The sequence below is a fragment of the Diorhabda carinulata genome, chromosome 3, assembly GCF_026250575.1.
Source record: "Diorhabda carinulata isolate Delta chromosome 3, icDioCari1.1, whole genome shotgun sequence".
In the NCBI taxonomy this organism is placed as follows: domain Eukaryota; kingdom Metazoa; phylum Arthropoda; class Insecta; order Coleoptera; family Chrysomelidae; genus Diorhabda; species Diorhabda carinulata.
This window is the reverse complement of record NC_079462.1, coordinates 18,678,269-18,700,335: the sequence shown is the minus strand read 5'-3', so window position 1 is coordinate 18,700,335 and position 22,067 is coordinate 18,678,269. Positions and strand designations below refer to the sequence as shown.

Genomic DNA, 22,067 nt, shown 5'->3' with positions numbered 1-22,067 from the left:
TTTTTCGTCATTGATAAGACAATTAGAAACATACCATAGTCTAATATACGAGACAAGAGACTATTAGTGATGGGTTCCAATAAGTACTCCTAAGACTCGGTTTCAATTTAATAATAATATATTTATATTTCGTTTAAGTGGTGTATTCGAATAATTTACATTCGAATACAATCAAAATTTTCTTAATATCCATAAATTAGGGTAGAATTTCATTCATTATAGACTATTGTAAAATCATTGTTGTTTTTTCGATATACTTGACTTGTTTCGTCACCTTTGTACGAACTGTCACCTCATTTTGGTGAGTGTCTTTTCGGCCTACTAATATTTTATGGGCGTGATTAGTATTGTGGTCATATAGAACAAATATTTGGAGCGTTATGAGCACCTAATGGAACGCACCTTAAGACAAAAATTGACAGCTTACTACTTTCACAGATTTTAAACCATAAACAAGTATTTAAAAATTAGAAATCAACATTTAAAAATAATTTTGAAAATTTCTTAGTAATTATATGATAGTATTTAATGTTCAAAATGAATTACAAAGAATTGTGGTTACTAGTTAAACGTATTTTTCCAATCTTAGATGAAAGTATCAATCTGTGTCAACTTGAAGAGAGCTTATTCTTGAAACATGAATTTTTTGAAGCTATAGATTTCATTAGAAATGCTAAACTCACTTTACACATACAGAACCTTATAGTAAGCAAAATAGAACAAAGATTGAGAGATGAAGTTGCTCCTGCATTTTGGTCTTATTTCAAAAGTAACGAACATGAGAGTAAAGGATTCATACAATTTTACAATGCTGTGAAATCTTTATTCGATTCATATAGACAATTAGATAACACAATGAGTAAATTGGAATTGTTTAGAGAGGCAACATATTTGAATGAGTTGGTATATAATGAAAAAGACATGCATAATGCACTAAAACTTATTCTTAAAGCTACTTTGCTATCTCAAATACATTTAGATTATCAGGTTATAGTAATGAATTTTTACAAAGTTGCTTTAAAAATGGAAGATGTAGACGAAAATAATTTTGGACAGTGTATAATCTGTTCACAGGAAAGTTTACATTGCAATTGTATGCATCTATTCCAGGAAACAAATAGGTATGTATCAATTTGAATTTTAATATCAAAATGAAATTATTTAAATTGTAAAAACATTTCGATTGAATCCATGATAACTGAGGGCTTCCATTCATAGAACAGATGAACCCAAAGGTAATAAAAATTAAAGTAGGTATTCTATTTTATAAGTACCTTTAAGTGTCTATGACATTTTGACTTATTATTTATAATAGAAGTAAATATAAGCTAGTACCATTTCTATTTCTAAACCTAAATTCAGATAACCAAAACACTATATAGTTGATATATTTTCCATGACTATATATTGGTAAAAATATTTGCTTTCAGATACTGTCAATGTCTCTGTGAAAATTTGAGTATAATACAAGCTTTAAAGCCAGTATATACACTAAATAGAAATTGGAAGAGGTATAATTTTAGGTAGACTCATAAAATTTAATTATCTATTTGAAATAATAAAGCTTTTGGTTATTTCAGACACATAGAAATTCTGTATGTATTCTCTATAAAATGAAATTCATCATTTGATATTTATAATAATTTCATAATGCTAAATTATTTTGTATTCTAGAAAATTGGGACAAATGTCACTTTTAGAACCTCTAGTTGGTCAAACATTAACAAATCTTATTTATGATGCAATTTATTTACATATCCATAAAATTTGTAAGGATAGTTTTGATTCATCTTTCGTTGGAGTTCTTGAAAAGGTATTTATTCAAATAATTTGAATTTATATTCAAAATCAGAAAAAAAAATGCCAGAGATACCAATGTAAACTCTACTTAATTCCAAAGTACTAGTGTAAATTCCAATAGAGCTCAATGAATTAGGATAAACTTAATTATTCCACTGGATTCCCACTCTACTTAACAAGAGTGTTGTGAGAAAATGTGAATGGGGATTTATTTTTAGCTTTAGCTGGTTAATTTGTCCAAAGCTGTGATATTGTAAATTTAAAAAATATATAAAAAATGAAAAAATAGTTATATTGTACAAACAACTCAGCATCTTTTTCCTGAAGAGAATATCAAAAAAATGAAGATTTGTGATATTGCATTTACTTCACAATAAATGAGAGGTTAACAATTATTTGGAAAAAAAACTTTTTCTTCATGTAGTGCCTTAATTTTATATTTTTTTTTTGGGATTATTTGAAACAAAACGAAGCTATTGGAGAGCTACAAACCTCAATGAATTAAAGAAAAAAGTGAACCAAGTTTGTAGTATAATTACAATTGAATAAATGACAGAAATGAGGCTGTCTCTGTATATTAGATTTGAAAATTGTTTACCTGAAAGAGGTGAATTTTTTGAGTCCTCACTATAAGATTGTGTACATTATTGTTTTTTATCTTCATGTTCATTTTTTCTAATTTCAATGCTGAACACACTGTTTACACTACCACTACACCAAAACAATTACACTGTCCGACACTCGTTTTGATAACCAAGCCACTGTCTTCAGAGACTGAAATTAAAATAAAAGCTATTAACTGTTTTAAACAGTTTAAATAGGGACAAAGGGCCCATTCCTTACAGCTTACTCTATAGTTTAGTGTTTGAAGAAGAGGTTTTCCGCTGAAATTATTTTTCGCGGGACTAGGTTCTTTGGTGGGAAAATTTAGTATAAAATAGGTAAATTGATAGGCTTTCGTTCACCTTCAGTCTCTTACACGTTCTTACATACAGGTGTGGAAATCAAGCTCAATTTCTATATAGTGGCTTGATTCTCTTGTTGTTCGGATTCTATTTAGAGATGCTAGAGATAGACAGAGGACATGGGCAAAGATGAAAATTTTTACAGTATTTTTACAACTATTATTATTTGTACTTATATAGAAACAATAATAATTATGATTAGGTTAACACAATTTCACAATATCTCTTGATTATAACGCTGATCTGACGGCCACAGTGTGAGGTAATTTAGCGCCCATGAAATGAACTCACTCCGCTACCCTTGTTTCCAGACCAGACCGTCATCTCTGAAGACTATAACTATAAGATTATTTTTGTAATTTTTTTTATTAATATTTTGGAATCTAGTTATTTCTAAACCATTATAGCAACAAGACCCTAACATTTTTTTCTAGTCAATTATTTGTATCAATAAACTTATCATTTAAAAATTAAAATTTTTGTGAACGTGTACACCTCCTCACTTTTGTTTTGATACTGATTGATTTCGATGGTAATAGAAATATATAAAGTAGGGGATTCAAAGAGTGGCGTATGCTTCCTGTACAACAGGGATATATTATAATGTACCGCAATGTTCTACTGAAATTTACTCTGGTAGATTGGAAGTAAGTGATTTCAAATTGATATTTATATGTTCAGCAAAATATTTTTCGAGGATGTATTTGCTTATCACTAACATATGTTTTGTTTTGGCTTTGTGATTAAAGAATATTTTGCTAATTTTCGTTTTTATATGTATGTGATTTACCAGAGATAATTTTTCAGTGGGTTCAGGATATAATATTGAATTGGCTTAGAAATATATACTGTTATGATACTTTAATACCAATTGAAGAATCTATCAACGCATCTGAAAAGAAATTGATTAATTTTTTATATACTATATATACAAAGATGAGGATAGATCAGTTGTTCAATATTATAATAGGTAAGTGTAATTTATGTTTTTTTATATTTGAAAATAGGAAAGTTTATGTATTTGTAGTAATAATAATTTTAAAATAATGGAAACTGAATCTTCAAATTTACAATTTTCTTATCAAACTAATAGCCCAGTCGGCGGAGACAATTTTTTACCAAAAGAATAAGTTATAGGCAAAAAGGTTGATTTTTTTTACTAGTACTTCAAAGTATAATAATTGATTTAAGAAAAACAGAGGTATATCGATTTCCCAAAGTAAAAAAAAATTTCAAAAATCATTTTAATTTTCAAAATTTCCTATTATTTCAGTCTTTGATGAAGATAGAAGAAAATAAAAAATACCACTTTGTAGGGTAAGTTTTTCTTGATAAAAAAGGTTCTTTACGCTTTTTTTGTAAAAGCTATAGTTTTCTCGAAAAAAATTCGTAAATCTAAAAAAGTCGTTTTTCTAAGGTAATCAAGATTATAAATACCTGACTCCAAAATTATCGGTTTCCAATGAATCATTCATAAAATTACTTTCATGGAAATGAATATCTTTGTTTTTTAAGTAAACAATTGAAAATTTCGAATTTTCCGAAAAAGTTTCTAATAAATTTTTCTTTATATTTTTAATTAATTGTAGGCAATATGGAAAAAATCAATACATATTAAAATTTTTTCTTATTATATTTTATTGAAAATACAGAAAAATCATTTAGACTCTACATCTTCAACAAATTCGATATCGGAATCTGATTTTTCACATTCGGATTCATCTTTACTTGACTCATTGGAGTGTTGGGGAAAATTATTACAATTATCAGGGTCACAAGTTTTGCAAGCCGAGGAATATAGCAGCTGCCGCGCCGGCCGCCCGTCCCCACCGAATTCTATATCAACATTCGGGCTCATTATATTTTGTGGTTAAATGCACATCAAATCAATTTTTTAGAGCAGCTGCAAATAAAATACAAATAGTCATGATGGTCGCCAACCTTCGTCCGAAGATGGCACTTTAAAAAGAGAATATTTTGTACCTGGATACTTTCTTATCTGTACGATACTTACATTCTGTTATCTGAACCCCCTTGTATATGTTATAGCAGACCAGAATTTCATAATTGGGCCTGGTAATCAAAGACAGAATAAAAACATTTTACAACCCACAAAATAATAATCAACAATTTATATCTCTTCCCTTTATAAATGTTCTTTCACAACTATTCCAACATTTATTCAAGAAATATGATTTGAAAATTCGCAACAAACCCACTAATCTATTGTCAAAACACTTTTCTATAATAAAATCACTAACACCAAAATCAAAAAAAGCAATATTGTTTATAAAATACCGTGTAATAACTGTGAAGCTACATATATTGGCCAAACAAATCAATACCTGGAAAATACAATAAAAAGTCACATATGACTAACAAAACATGAAAAAGAAAAAAAATCAGTTTAATTATACAAACATAATTATATAAACAGAGAACAATTTAAAAAGGTAGAATTTTACGAAAGTCTTCTTCTTCCATGAATGATAAAAATATATAACCTCAATACTATTTATGTCCCATTAATTTGAAATGCAATTTGTTTCTAGCCGTAGTGTCAGAGCATATCACTAGTTGGCGTTACAATGCCACACATTCATTTATTTTTATCGAGAAAAACTTACCCTACAACGTATTTTTTATTTTCTTCTATCTTTATCAACGATTGAAATAATGGGAAAGATTTTGTTTTGATTATAAATTTGTATATTATCATATATAATTCATGCAACATACAGTATTAAAAATTATTTTGCAAAATATAGGGATATCTATGAGATTATACATTTCAATAGATCGTTAGGAAAAATTATAATAACTGTGGCTTTATATGTCAAATCCACACTTCAAGTACAGTACTTGCCTGTAATTTTGTTCCGAAATAAACCAACATCAAAAAAAGAGTGGAGAGAAGTATTTTCAAAAATTAGAATCTCTGAAAGGAAATTATTAATATGTAAAAGTTATTTCTGACAAGACTTTTAAAAAAATGATCTATAGCTAAAAGCTTCTGAGTTGTTTCTCATTTTTTGTATACATTATTTAAAATTATAATATCTGAGATTATGGCACTTTAATTTGTAACTTAATAAGCTAGCCAAAGACAAATCCTAACTTATATGTTTGCACTATACTTTAGTAAAGTGGGTGGGAATTCGGAGACCAGTTATTATAATTTATTGTGACATTCTATTGAAATAAAACTGGTAGATTGAAAGTATTGTAATGTTTTTCTTATTTATTTACACGGTTTCTATTCGTGGGGTGAATTAAGAGACACTGTCTCTTACGTTCTTTATTTATTTAAATACCTTACACAACACTTAACTAATTTATTTATCACTATCACTTAACGAACTTGAATAATTTATTTAAATTCTTCGATTACTTTGCTACTTCGTTCTGTTCAATATGACTATTTATTATAAACTGAATTAAACTGCCCTACAAAACTCCTTATAGACCTTCCTAGAAATTATTTAAATGAAACAATGTAAATAAACAATACAGTTTCAAACTTTAAATAATATTCTTTTTAGAATATCCAGAATCATTACCAGCTCTTGAAGATTTGAGATTATGTCTTCCTAGAACCGACTTGAAGTCAATGTTGACAAAAACATTACAAAAAGCAATGGAAACAAGATTGCTCCATCCTGGAGTTAGTACTCCTGATGTTTTAACAGCTTATGTTGCTGCAATTAGGTCTTTGAGGGTGTTAGATCCAACAGGTTTATTATTAGAAACTGTCACTCAACCAGTGCATCAATATTTGAGAAGTAGGGAAGATACTGTTAGGTAAGAATCTGCATTTTTATTTGCCTTAACATAATACTAACCATTAATTTCTTTTTGTAATTTATTAACATTTCTAGTTCGTTTAAGTAAAACAGAATATTTTTGTACACTTTTATAAATTATTCTGTGGAATCTAGTTTTTATTTCACAAAACATTTGTAGATGTGTTGTCAGAAGTTTGACTGAAGAAGGTCCTAACGATTTAGCTGAGGAATTGGTTAGAGGAGAAGCTGTCCAAGTAGATGAAAACACGCCCCAAGATGAAGATTCAGAAGATTGGGAAAATTGGCTACCAGATCCAATTGAAACTACTCCCAGTATGTACATATTTTACTTATATCCATATCAATTAGTCTAATCATTATTAACATATTTTCAATTTCAGACAAAATTTCCACATCTAGAAGAACTTCTGACATAATTTCTATGTTAGTGAATGTTTACGGAAGTAAAGAATTGTTTGTAAATGAATATAGAACTTTATTAGCCAATCGACTTTTAACTCAATGCGGTTGTGATACTGAAAAAGAAATCCGTTACTTGGAGTTATTGAAGCTTAGATTTGGTGATTCTCAGTTACATTATTGTGAGGTAAAATTAAGCTTAATAAAAATGAATATTGGAGGACCAAAAAAAACGTGGAATTTATTTGTTTAGGTTATGTTAAAAGATGTGGCAGATTCAAAAAGGATAACTCAACATATCAAGCAGGACAACGAATATACAGAAGAAGAAATACCTATATCAGCAATGATTGTTAGCGCCCAATTTTGGCCTGCATTCAAAGAAGAGAAATTAGCACTCCACCCTAAAGTTCATTCACAAATTTCAAAGTATATAACAGCATTTGAGACGTTAAAAGGTAGTCGCACTCTGTGTTGGAAAAATCATTTAGGTTTTGTTGATTTGGATATTGAATTGGCAGATCGAACTTTGAGTTTGTCAGTTTCGCCAGTGCATGCTACAATTATAATGCATTTCCAAGAGAGGGGTAAGTTGTTATTCTGAATAAGATATTATTCTACATGTATCTCAGTTGTTTCAATATTTTGTAAGACAAAGTAAATACTAACTTCTTAATTGTCGTTGGTTTTGAATTGTAGCTCAATGGGATTTAGATGAATTGAGCAAAGTAATGCAGTGCCCTTCAACTGTTCTCAGAAGGAAAATTGGATTTTGGCAGTGCCATGGCATAATAGCAGAAACATTTCAAGATTTTTTTTGTATTCAAGAGGATTTGGAAAATAAAGATGCTAGCATACAAGAAGACGTATTCGTTGAAGATTATGAAACAGAATCAGCTATGGCTAGCGCACAGGATCAAAGAGAAGAGGAATTACAGGTATTTTTCATAGTTACCAATTCTTCTATGGTGATTAAATACCAATATACCATGTTTATATGGAGCAGAGCAATGTTTACAGTTTTTTTCTTGCTGACCATTCAGTGTATTTGCATTTGTGTTTTCAAATAATTGAGATCTAAGTCTGTTTTGTATTGAATTTTATATGTTTTTAGACATTCTGGTCTTACATTGTGGGTATGCTAATGAATTTGGATACATTGCCTTTGGAAAGAATTCATCAGATGTTGAAAATGTTTGCATTCCAAGGACCTACTATAGAATGCAATATTCAGGAATTGAAGGTTTTCTTAGATCGAAAAGTTCGTGAACATCATTTAATATATTCCAACGGATATTATAAGTTACCAAAATGACAACAAAATTAATAATCTTAAGTAATATTGAATATTTTTAGATAAAGTTTTGTTTTTATTTGATCTCAATAAAATTGATTACATATTATTTGTACTTTCTTCTAATATATTCTTTTCTTTAAAAAATTTGATTGTATTTTAGTTTACCCTAATTTTGTCTACTCGCAAGGCGAGTTTGGTAGAGATGGATAGACACCTGACATGAGACGAGTGAAGGCACATATAGATGGTGTGTGCGTCTCACACCAAACAACTGCTCCCACTAAACAGGCGCTAAATTCGACTAATGACTGGATTTTTAACCGTCATGCCATCTAAGACGCCATCTCCACACCATGGGCATCACGGACGATCCAGAGTGTGGCTTAAACACTTAGACAAGCGTCGCAACTTGCATAATGACATCAAAGGGTTTAAGCCAAAGCTGATTGGCTTCTTAAAGAACATCGGCCTTTGGTGACGTCAAGTGAGGCACGACGGGCCTATGTGCTCAACCCCCGATATTAAGCAATCAGAAAGAAAATAAAATCCCTTTGAATTGGATAGAATCAATTACTTTATCCCATTTTTTAGGTCTTCCTCTTTTTCTATATTTGTATATTTTTGCGTTCAGTACTCTCTTCACTGGTCTTGAATATTCCATTCTTTGTAAATGACCTCACCAACTCAACTGTCTTTGCTCATTGACTTCCAGATCTTATAATACGACCTTTGTTAACCTATCATTTTTTGTAACACCAACCTTTTTCAGACGTAATTGGCCACAGTGTGTGAAGAGCAAATAAATTTATCTTCATATTTTTTGTAATCAAACAGAAAAAACTGGTTTTAAAATTTGAAATCAATAAAAAAGCCTTCGTTCTTTTCAGTGGTAGTATGTTCTAAAAGAGCGGAAAATTTATCATGTGTGGTTTTTTTCTGCTATGTTGAAAGATCGTGGTGAAAAATGTAATTGATAAAGGAAAAATTTCAAATGTCGGGTTCAATAAACTAAATATTTTTTATGCTTGTATGTCAGCGCGATATTTATGGGAAGACTGTTAAAATACAGCTGTAAATACAAAAATATCATTATTGATTGCATCTGGGTTATAACCTTAATTCCCCCACTTCCTTGGGAAGTGGAATTCGGCCTCAGTTAAAGTATGTATATAAATAACTAAATATAGATTCAAACATAACGACACTAATCTTCTAATAGTTTGAAGAAAAAGTAGCTTGAAATTAAAATTATTTCTACATAAATGTTCAATTTGTTTTGAACTCAGTAGTAACTTTGTGATAAAATTGATCTTCTAATTTAAAACCAACATCACAAACCACACAGGTGATTTCGTTTACAGTTAATATATCATTAATATTCCATTTTTAATCTATTATAGGTATATGAATAAAATATTTTCGTTAGCTCTATTTTAAAAAGTGTATAATAGTGATGCTACATTTTATGGATGGATAGCTGGTTAATCAGAGGCTCGAAAAGATTCCGAAGTAAAAGAAGATTGTAATAAATATTTACAATAAGGAGAAAATGTTTTGAAAATTATTTAATGTTTATGAACGAGTTATTACAAATTTTATTATAGTTTGAAAATGTCGTTTACTCCAGGAGGTATTAAATCAAGTTCATTTGGTAATGCTATAAATAAAAACTTATTAACACCTTGTCGTACAGTAGGGTTGTCGAGAAAAAGAACAACACCAAATAGTATTTCAAAGATATTATCCCAAGGTTTAAATAATTCAAATTCTAGTATTTCAGAAAATACTCCTGATAACAGTAACGTTTATACAAAGCGAAAATATGGAATGGGAGAAAGTAGTTCTTTAACTAATAGTGCAAAAAAAGTCGAAAGTAGAGTAAAGAAAAGCCTTGATAGCTGTTTTCAGAAAGATGAAAATGCAGTTATTGAAGTTAGGGAAGAAAACATCGAAGACAATGGTGAAAAAAATATTAAAATTTTATCTAAAAGACAAATAAAACGTTTAGAAATTCAACAGAAAACATTGGGCTCTGGAAAAATGAATAGTGATGATTTTGAAAAGGAGAACACACAAGATACTGAAGTAAAATCTAGTAATCAGCCATCTAATAAATTTTTATCTTTGGATGAAAAAGTTGAGATTGAAGATGATGTATACCATCTTTCTGCATATAATAGTTCTGTAATGAAAGCTGAAGTTCCAGATTCAACAAATATGTCCAGTACTTCATCAGATGAAACTAGTTCAACTATTAATGATCCATTAGTTAAACTTCCACTTAAAAGAACAATTTTATATGATTCTGATGATGAGTTTAGAATCACTGAGAATTTTACAACCAAGTTAAAAACATGTGAGAGGAAAAAAACTGTAAATAAAAGTGATTATAAACATACGAATTCTCATGATACTTTTAGAGATTGTTCAATTAATATAAAGAGACTCAGTGAACAAGAGATTGGTGATTTAACAGGTATTTTTTTTAAATATTCTTCATTACATATTAAGTTGTAAATGCTGTAAATCCTCATAGATAATAAATAAATTTTTGAAGAAATAAACTTTTGGTTTTCAAAGAGTGATAATTGCACAAAAATGTAAATTGATAGTATTCACACCATATTTTTGTTTGTATCTAGTAGTTGATTTTAAAACCAAAATAAAATTGTTTATATTTTTTGTTGATTTTTTAATAGTTTCAGCATAATTGTATAGTAAATATTAGACTGATTGAAAAAAAAATGATTATTTTTTTGTCTTAAATATATTGAAAATATTGTTGGAAATGATGAAAAAAATCATGTGAAAGCCACATCCCTTAATATTAATAATATAATTTATGATTTTTTCGCATGATTAAAATGGAAAAGCTTGTTTTTTGAGTTTAGAATTTCAGGACTCTTCAGTGGTTCATCAAAAAGGCTACACCAAATCATTCTTTTATATAAAATTGAACTCTCTACAAAAAAGCTCTCTTATAATTTTTCAATAAACTGACAGGTTTTGAAGTTTTTCAATTTTAAAATATACATTATAATTCCTCATTTTTTTAAAAATTTTTTGAGCATCAAGTTCATCAAAAAATTTTGTATTTTTTTATATTCTAAGTTTTTCTTGGTTTCACAGATGCATTTATTTAACTGTTAAAGTTAAATCAATCAAAATAGCTGAGATACTCGCTATAAAACTGGGTTGGATAACCCTTCAGAGGACTTGAAACCTTTTGAGGTATCAGCTACAAAACAATAGAGAAAACACTGAAAAAAATTGTAGATAGGGGTAAAACCAGCTACTGGAACAAGCAAAGATACTTCTGGAAAATTATAACTAAGGAAGATCTGTTGAAGTATCAATCTAGGCAAGAACAATCTACAAATACTAACAGTGTTGTGGGGGCACTGCCGCCTCAATGCACACGTAAAGACGCTCGGTTTAGCAATGAGAGCAATTTGCACATTCTGTTTTTTTAAAATCTTTCTAAGAGGAGTGAAATTAATAGATCAGCTGTAAACACACCAATGCCATAGCAAGAAAAGAGGACACAAAAGATCCTTTGGGCAGCAGTACACATAACATTTATCCTGTTGCGTTTATATTAACTTTTTTAACAATATATTTCCATGCTATATATAATTTTGTTTTCTATTCATTCATCTTATTTTCAAGTTCTTTTGGGCTTAAAACCAATTCACTGAAGTACTTGCATATTAGTAGATTAGTTTCAAAATTGTATCATTTTTGTTCATTCTTCATTGCTTTTTTAGTAAGCAATAATTTTTTTATGTGTTTGGTACTGACTGACGATTTGTCCATGATAATATGGTATAGATATAACAAGTACCTTTGTTATTCACTCTTTTTGCTCTTTGAAGATTTAGTTTTTTCTTCAAATGTAAGATTATTTATGAGAGATTTATTTTGCAACTAATAAATATATAATTATTTTAGTAAATTCTGCTAAAAAAACTGACACAATTCAATGTGCTAAAGAAGATTTAGGTGTTATTAAGAAGAAACGATCTGAAGTAATGAATGAAGAAGATGGTTTTATAACAAAATCTCTCAAACTATCAAACGAGGTTGTTGAGAAAGTAACCAAAAATAAAGATCCCCCCAAAATAAAAAAGTCGAAATTACTTAAAGTAAAGTCACTTACACTTTGTAACAGTTTTGATGATGAAGAAGAGGCATTCACCTCAACCCCAGATAGAGAAAAAAACGAAAAACGTGAACTAATAAGTCAAATTAAAGCAATAGAAAAAAGTATTAGTGATAAAAAAATTAAATTAGAAAATCTAAAAAGAGCCTCTTTGTATAAATCGAAACATAATGTAGAAGAACTGAATAATGTTACAGAGATATGGAGACGAGGCTGTAATTTGGGTTTAGAAGGACTTTTGAAACAGTTACAGCTTCATGGACCCATGGATATGTCAACGCTATTAAGAAATTTACAAATTTCACAAGAAACGGCTTCTAAAGTGCTTATCAATACTATTTAGATTAAGTAATCAATTTTAATACAAATTTATATTTTTTATAGTACATTTTGTATTTATTTACCTTATTAATCTCAATTTTAATACTTAGTCATTTGGACTAATTTTTAATTACCCTTGATGCAGTTACCATTAATAGAAACTAATAAAATTTATTTTTGCAATATTTCTATTTTATTCCAAATTAATAGAGTATAGAAACTAATATTTAAAATGCATGAAAATTACTGATATTAACAGGTTTACAAACAAACCATATTTCGATATGCAAAACCAGCTTTAATTTTAAGCATGTTTTTTGCTCGTTCTTCGTTCATTTTCCCCCACTGAAGAAAATTCAATATAAAGTATGATCTTTACAGTACATGAGCAACTGGTAGGGGTTCGCAGCTTGCATAGTTTCCCGAATACCGAAGAAGTTGTTATTTTCTTTCATATTGTTGCCATTCAACAGAATCAGCTTAAAGCCGAGTACTTGCTTCGATTTCTATATATTTTTTTTCGCTATTAATCAAGTTATCCAAAAGTTATCAAAACCGAAAAAAATAAAAAATCTGTATTACAGGTCCCTAGAATGAGGTCTTTTGAGTATTTTACAAAAAATTTATATATTTTATAGTTTTTCCATAATTAGACACGCGCCGAACGTTGAATTTAAATTCATTTCGGTGAATTGACTGTTAACAAACTTTCAGGACCCCCAGTTTTGTATGTAATGGTGGAAGGATAATTCTGTCACAAATTACTAATGAATTCTGGACTGTTTTTATTTTCAGGCTCCATTTTTTTTCCCAAAGACCAGTTTCTTCTGATCCAATGCTCTTGTTTAGCTCTACTGTCCCTAAACTCATATAAAACAGGGAAACTTAGTGTAACCACTTTGTTGACCAAGAAAAATGTTCACCATTTTTAAATAGATACTGGGCCACTGGGCAATAGCCTAGCGTATTTAGGCAATACCATAGCATATTTATTTCCATGATATAATAGAATATATTTTAGACTACGTTTTGAACTGTTAATAAATAAACGCCAGTCGTTTGTTTGGTATTGCTTCAAGCCGATTTTTATCAACGAGTTTTTAACATCTGAACAAAAGTTAATACAGTTTTCTTCAGAAAAATAACGCCGTAATACGGTGTTATTTTAGTGTTTGAGGGAAGCATTTTTTTTCTTTCAGTCTTAATGCTAACAATTCTGAAGCTTGTCTTAAAAGATTGAAATCTCTTACAAGATCATCTCACTCATTTTGAGAAAAGGATTTTTGGCTCATTTGGCATACTTTCAAAATATGCATCATTTTGTGATGAGTTGCTCCTCCAAAGCTTCTTTTATATATATTTTTAGAACTGAAGAGGTGATATCGTGGTTTTTGCCAAATAATTGGTGTTCCAAATCAAAATCACTTTTATTAAACAATTTTTCTATAATTCCAAATATTCCACACACGATTTACAAACACAATAGGTAGCTCAAAATTTCTCATTCCACAATACGCAAAATAGGTATTTCTCTTCAGCTCGAATATAACTTTTCTACAATCTTTAAATACATAATCTTCACATATATAGCAAAAATAAAATTATCTGGATTGCTTAAACAACGTCTTTTTGAATTACACATGGAGCAAAAACTTAAATGTGAAGGTAGATTTGACAAAAACAAGTACTAAGTGAACCTTATCAACCACAAAGCTCACGCCATTAGACAAAAACTCAAATTTTGTAAACTAGTATTAAGTTAATTAAAAATTTGAATAATGAGGTCGATTTAGATTTTGTAAACGTAGTACAAGGTTCTCAGTTGATAGTTTTAGACTCCCAGTAAGGACTTTCGATTCCCTTTCTTAGAAACAGGAATTCGCGTTTTCCAGAATCAATTCCAATTTATTTAATTCTTTTTGAATTTGAATTATCAAAATAAATTAGACATTACTTTCTGAATCTTTTTTTAGAAATTAATAATAGATATCGATACCTTGAAAAGTCTAGTAATCATTCCTGAATCTTCTGAAAAAGGTCTATTCCACTGTCTCCTTAGATGTGGCACAGATCTATGATAAAGTATATCACAATGGATTACTCCACAAATTGGAAATAGTTCTATCAGACCCTAAAGTCTTACTTGTCAGATAGATATTTCAGAGACGAATCCTATTCTGATTTAGTAGAAATTAAGGCAGGTGTAAGGTACTTGGTACAGTGTTTTATTTGTTGTACACTAGTGAACTCCCTGAACCTGAATACCACACAATGGCTACTTTCGCCATTGCTGCAAATTTACAAACATCCATTGACCAAATTAACAGCTGAACCAAGAGATGGCGTATTAAGTTGAATGAAACCATGACTAAAGACTACAAGGTGTGTTCTTCCCGAGAGCTCATTTTCGACTCGTTCTGTGCATCTCTTTGGGAGCGAATTCTCATTGGCTGCTTCCCAACTGGTGCACAATAGCACACCTTGTAGTCGTCTTTACATCATGAATGAAACTAAACCCATTCATATTTACGAATAAAGAAGATAGGTACTTTTTTGTCAAAATAAACAATGTTAATATTCCTTAAGGTAATACAGTAAAATATCTGGGTATGACTCTCGACGTGAGACTTCGCTGGAAAGTGCATATAAAAAAAACATGAAGAGTTTGTATTGGCTACTAGGATGACGTTCCAAGTTATCCACGTACAACCATCTGCTTCTAAACAGGCAAATACTGCGACCTATTTGAGTTATGGCACACAACTGTGGGGTTGTACCAGTAAGAGTAACATCGACATTATTCAACGATTCCAGAATAAGATTCTTAGGAAAGTCATCGATACACCCGGGTAATTCCGAAACAGTGACATCACACAGTGAAATCAGTGAAATCACACCTAAATTTGGCAGTAGTCATAAAAATCGTCTGCTTCATCATGTGAACGTCGAGGCAATCCAGCTTCTAGACAACACAAACATGACCAAAAGACTTTAAACCCTTCGAGTTAGCGCAATAATTATTTAGTGAGAAAGCAGAGCATAGTGAGGATAAGTGTAACACGCTGGTTTTAGTATTATTAAAACATTAGACTTTAAGGTCCACTAGTGAGTAAGACCCTAATCTTAAGTTTTCTAATCTTAATAATTCAGATTAGAATAATATTGATTATTGGTCTCTTTCTGAGCAGTTCGTAATATCACAAAACATTCCTCTCTTATATAAATGAAAATTTCTGAATCTCTTACACGAAAATTGTTTTCAGTTCTTGTAGAAGAATTGAAAACCATATCATATGGATTCGTGAATAGTCGTGCAAAATTGTTTTGAAGCGAGACGTTTCAAATGTTTTACCACTTTTCATGACCAAAGTAGCAGCGATGTAGTTGTATGGTCTAAGTATAGAAGGTAGAGGTAAGGAGAACAATCTGTGTATACGAAAAAGTGTCCGTAGAAAATGTGTTAAATAAGGGTAGCGCCACATCAGCATTAGCAACTTTTCACACTTCTGTACAACGAAATTTTTAATAATGAACTAAGATGTCAAATTTTTAACTCAGCAAACTGCAATTTATTACTACATTCATACCTTTGTCTACACCAGCGCTATTCTGGTAGATTTTTGAACTATTATTTATCGTATACAGTTGGACATATTTTCAACTTTTGTCGCATATGAGGTACTTCTCCTTACTTCTAACCTCCATAGGTCTAAGGTTGAAGTGGATTGAGTTGTAATAATTTTTTGTTTGGTCTTAGGATGTTATTATTATTATGCTATGTACACCATCGTAATCTTTCAAAAAATTTTCCTCCTTGTGTCATATACCACATTTTTATATAAATGTCATTAATTTGACAACTATTTATCCACTTCCATATCTTTATTAGTGTTTATATTTTTTATTAAAATTAAATTGGAAATGATTTCTGAAATAACAAACCTCATTCAAGAAACCTACGAGAATTTAAACAGCATCGAATTTTTTGATGTCAAGACACCAGAAGATTTGTACAAATTATTCTTTTTTTGCCATATATTCTCATGGGCTGTTGTTTTATGGAAGCTTAGAAATTAAATTGATGTTGAAATGAGTATGTAACTGATATCCAATCAAATACAATAAAAAATATACTCATAAAATTAGTATCGTAATTTAAACTAGAGATGCGGATCAACCTGAACATACATAGTCAATTTATTTAGCTAAAAATTTTGAAATCTAAGTACCGAAAATTTTTAAAATTATCATGGGCACAAAATTTTAAATTCAATTGTGTTTTTTTCAATATATAAAGCTTTTGTATAATTTAATATTTCTCAATTTATTTTGTTATAAATACTTTGTGTTTGACTATAAGCTCTTTAGGGGGGAAATTTTCAAACAGTTTGAAAAACTGGATCAGGTATATCATCTATCAGTTAATTGAGGATCCTATCTTAGAACGAGATTTTTATTCCGAAGATCGCGTTCCATTTTCGGAGGATATTTATAATTTCACTCACAAAAACCTTTCACACAGACGTATTTAAGAAATAGTATCTATACCATAAAGCTATTTTAATATAAAAAAGCCAAAAATTTACAATGGCTGGGATCGAATTACTCCGTTAAGTTTTCGAACAACAGTGAATGTGATCCGGATTATTTCTCGAATAATCAGATATGGTCAAAGTTTTCCAGAAGCCTCTCAGTAAATATTCACAAGTAAATAATGGGGCAATAAAAGTTTTAGAAGCAAAGCGATTTCTAAGGAAAAAGATTCATAGACATGGTAGATTTAAGGGCGGAAACAACAAATAATTCGAAGGATGGTGACGAAGAAACTAATAAGGTAGAATTAGTGCCAACAGAGACCATAAGATATACGTTTTCGGAAACGACCTTGCCGACAAGTGTGAAGATATGCGGAATAGAGCACAGAGTACTACCATACATTATACCAATTTTACAATGTTACAACTGTTTAAGCTACGGACATATCAAAAAACACTGTAAAACCAAAAAGAAAAATGCTTGAACTGTGGAGAAACACACTTAGAGGAAGACAGAGCGGAATGCATAATGAAATATAAATACTGCGCGACTATGGAGCACAACAGCGTTAGCAGGAATTGTCCAGAGAGAGAGAGAGAGAGAGAGAGAGAGATAGAGAGAGAGAGAGAGAGAGAGACAACAACTTATAAGAGAAGCGATGTCACTAGATAACATATCCTTTTACGAGGCAAATGAAAGATTTCCCAAAAGAAATCCAAAGAGAAATACAGAAGAGGGATTTATAAGAAGATACGACGAATTCCCGGAACTGCCTGGCAATCCGACAAAACAAGATAACGGAATCACAATAAGCGAGAGAAGAAGCATACATAACAATCAAAACACTTCTAAAAGAAATACTTTCACACAAATAGTAAAAGCCAAAGAAAGGAAACTTAATTCACCAGGTTACGATAAGGAAGCTCATCAAGGGGCCTTGATAACTCCCAATGGACAAATAACATATCATCAGAAAGAGACTAACCAACAAGAATCCTCAGCATCAATATCAACGTACAACCAGTCCCCAGCATCAACGTACTACATACCATCCTCGATGGTAAATAGTGAAGATGAAGCAGATACTAAAACATTAAGTGAAATTCCAGATAAGTTACATGAAATTATGAATATGGCTAACAAACTTAATAAATACGATAGGGAATATACGCTCCAAATTATGGTAAGGCTACTGAACAAACCAGGAAACAGAATCTTCAACAATGAATCACAACGGAAGCACGAAAACCCATAAAGGAGATGATAAAAACCGAGACCAAGGCGGAAATCAAAACTTCAAAATAGTATAGTGGTACATTAGAAACATCAGAGCAAATTATGATCAATGAAAATTTGTAATATATGAACTAAAACCACATGTCATTTTATTCAACGAAAAATGGTTGAACGGCAACTATCATTTTAACATTAAAAAGTATAGCATATACAGACAAGACAGAACCGACGGATATGGGAGAATTTGCACCCTCATTAAAAACGGTATAGACCATTATATCATATCATCAAAAAGCAATATTTTTAAAACTCTGCAGGTAATAACATTTAAGGTACCATCATTAAAAATTAATATAACTAACATATAAAATCCAGCAGGACAAAAATCAAACTTGGAAGAATGTAATGAAATTATATCTAACACAACAAATCAGCATATAATCATGGGAGATTTTAATGCTCATGACAGCATGTGGGGATGCAATGGTAATGATGCTAATGGCAAAATAATTAAAGAACTACTAGAACGCGAAAATTTAATAGTACTAAATGATGGCAAGTACACACGTATGGGGGAGCACAATCGCAACCCATCAGCACTAGATTTAACCATTGTATTTAATAATATAGCAAAAAAATGCAATTGGAAAGTATTTGAAGACCCAGGTAATAGTCACCATTTCCCCACCATCCGTGAATTTTCTAATGGAATGAACTTTATGAAGGAGGTAATATACAAAAGAAATTTTAAAAAAGCCGACTCGATCTCATTCAACCAAGTAATACAGATAAATTGACAGAAAAAGAGGAAAATTTGGACTACAACGATTTTTATGACACCCTAAACGTAGCAGCAAACGAAACTATACCTACTGAGTAAGATAAGAATTAACCAATCAAAATATGCAGCTTGGTGGGACGAGGAATGCTTCGAACTAATCAAAAAACGTAGAGAAACCATCAACAAATTTATAAATTCACCTAACTTGGAAAATTACATTGAACTCAAAAGGATAAAAACATATGTAAAACTAAAATTAAAAAATAGAAAAATAGAAACACTCATTTAGAGAATTTAGCAGTACTATCAATAGAGAGACACCAACCAATAAAATAATCAAAGGCTTCAAAAACTATTCTCAGAACAATTACACTAATTTTCCGAATTATCAAATAGCAGGGAAAATTTTAGAAAGCCTAACTATTTGTAATATCAACTCTGAATTCAGTCTAGCAACTTGTAATGACAAGTTTGAACCAATAACATATAACGAATTCAACAACATAATTTCAAGGAAAAAATACAAAACAATTAGGAAAGACGGAATCTCCTACTCGATGATTAAAAATCTAGAGTCTAGACCAAAACACACAAAACAAACTAATTGGGATATATAACAAGATCGTTGAAACAAACAAAATTCCGATAGAATGGAAAAAAACCATAATACTACCATTTCTGAAACCTGGAAAAAATGCAGAAAACCACGACAGTTATAGACCTATTGCATTAACATCATGCGCGGGTAAAGTATTAGAGGGCATTATAAAAACAAGAATAGAATGGATAATCGAAAATCAAACAATTCTCTCGAAATTCCAATTAGGATTTCGTACAAACAAGGGATGCAATGAAACTATATCATTATTAACACATTCTGTCTTAGAAGCATTCACCGAAAAAAGTTCCTACTAGCAGTATTCATAGACTTATAAATTTTTCAATTGAATTTCATCAGTGGATAAACAAGCATAATGTTCAAATATCCACTGACAAATGCGCGGCAGTAATTTTAAGAAACAATAGAAGAAACTGGGCAACAAGCGAAAATATTAAAATAAACGGCAAGGAAATTGACTTCAAGCACAATATAAAATATTTAGGGGTAATAATGAACAAACACTTAAATTGGGGATCATACATTCAACACATTGGAAACAAAGTAAACAAGGGGTTAAACATAATGAGAGCTGTTTGTGGAACATACTGGGGAGCAGATCCAGCTACATTATTATTACTATATAAAGGATTAATAAGATCTCATTTAGATTATGCTTCTACTACACTTAAGCCATGCAATAAAAAGACTTGAGTAAACTAGATCAAAACCAATTTAAGGGTCTAAGAATTATAACTGGAACCATGAAATCTACTTCAACTAATGGTCTCTTAGCAGAATGTGGAGAAATGGCGTTAGAATACCGTTGAAAATTATTAAGTACTGAATTCTACTTGAAAATATACACAGAAGATCAAAATCCTTTAAAAGAATTAACTGACAAACTTTGGGAAAAGTGTAGAGAAAAAACAGGTACTGGAAAAACAAAGATGGCCGTACCTAAATGAAGCAAAAAATCGTATTGAAGAAACAAATCAAAATATTTACGTAAGCGAAATAGACCCGTACTTTAAAGAAGAAATAAAATACCAAACAGAGAGAATTAATACGGTATTTTCTGAAACAAAAAAGACGAAATATATTCACAACAAAAATTCATCAACGAATTTGCACCGAAATACAGTGAATATACATGGATTTTCACAGATGGATCCTTGAATCCGGAAGACAACAAGGTGGGCTGCAGCGTCTATATTCCTTCCCTAAATTACCGATTTTCTATAAGACTACATAATTACCTACAAATATGCACAGCGGAAATAATTGCAATAATTAAAGCGATCGAAATAGCAAAAAATAAAAAAATTAATAATTAATAGTGGACATGGTAAAGGAAAATAACAATATTGTTCTAGCATGGATTCCGGGACAGGCTGGAGTCATAGGGAACGAAATTGCTGACCAACTTGCGCAAATCGGAAGAAATCTTAATGTACCAGCCGAAAATTTTAAAATAGATATAGAAAACATTTATATACATTTTAAAGAACAAATTAAAACAGAACACAATGAACACTGGAAAAACTCATTTGCAAACAAATGAAAATGGTACAATTCGTTCAACACGAGTTCCCGAAAACACCTTTCTTCTAAAAAATTCCATTTATAGATAAAAAGCATCTAACAATAATAAGCAGACTCAGAACGGGCCATTGCCGCAACAAAAAACACTTATTTAGAATAGGATGTGCTACTGATCCATACTGTATCTGTGGACAAACGGAAGATCTAAACCACATTTTTTTCGGATGCCTCATCAATCGAGCCCCCAATTTTGATTTATATAACAGGCTAATTGAACTATAAATACCTACACCAATTACATTAATCAACATTTCAAACAGAGAAAACTACAACATTATAAATCTAATCATGAAATTTATCAAAATATACAAAATTGAGATATAAACAAAAATAGTATGAAATAAATATGAAATTAAGTCAAAAGAGAATCCTTCCTATTAAGACCCTGTTCCTATTTTTCCAAACCGAGGCAATATCTCAAATGTGTGAAATGCTCGGCCGTTGCCCCTGAGCGAGAAGAGTTTTAACCTTTGTTGTGATTGTCTTTTTTTAAAATGTCTAGCTCACAAGAAGAACAGAAGTCACTCAAAAATAAACAAAAAAAGTATAAGCTTTGGTTTA

The 22,067-nt window shown here is 30.4% G+C and overlaps 2 protein-coding genes across 4 annotated transcripts; both read left to right on the top strand.

Annotated features, from left to right (window-relative positions):
- The first annotated feature begins 398 nt into the window (after positions 1-398).
- Positions 399-8,373, top strand: LOC130891228 (anaphase-promoting complex subunit 2). Of its 2 annotated transcripts, XM_057795843.1 has the most exons (10): positions 399-1,121; positions 1,431-1,523; positions 1,675-1,813; positions 3,573-3,735; positions 6,308-6,566; positions 6,729-6,883; positions 6,952-7,157; positions 7,224-7,557; positions 7,670-7,908; positions 8,085-8,373. In XM_057795843.1, the coding sequence occupies exons 1-10, from the start codon at positions 529-531 to the stop codon at positions 8,283-8,285; spliced, it is 2,382 nt and encodes a 793-aa protein (XP_057651826.1). In that variant the 5' UTR covers positions 399-528; the 3' UTR covers positions 8,286-8,373. The 2 variants fall into 2 exon arrangements, with proteins under 2 accessions (XP_057651826.1, XP_057651827.1); XM_057795844.1 differs by lacking the exon at positions 1,431-1,523.
- A 1,073-nt stretch (positions 8,374-9,446) lies between these two features.
- On the top strand, positions 9,447-12,935 carry LOC130891190 (uncharacterized). Of its 2 annotated transcripts, XM_057795791.1 has the most exons (4): positions 9,486-9,612; positions 9,668-9,918; positions 10,048-10,743; positions 12,219-12,933. In XM_057795791.1, exons 2-4 carry the CDS (start codon positions 9,879-9,881, stop codon positions 12,770-12,772), a joined length of 1,290 nt encoding a protein of 429 aa, XP_057651774.1. In that variant the 5' UTR covers positions 9,486-9,612; positions 9,668-9,878; the 3' UTR covers positions 12,773-12,933. The 2 variants fall into 2 exon arrangements, with proteins under 2 accessions (XP_057651773.1, XP_057651774.1); XM_057795790.1 differs by having other exon boundaries at positions 9,447-9,612; positions 9,668-10,743; positions 12,219-12,935.
- Positions 12,936-22,067: the final 9,132 nt, after the last annotated feature.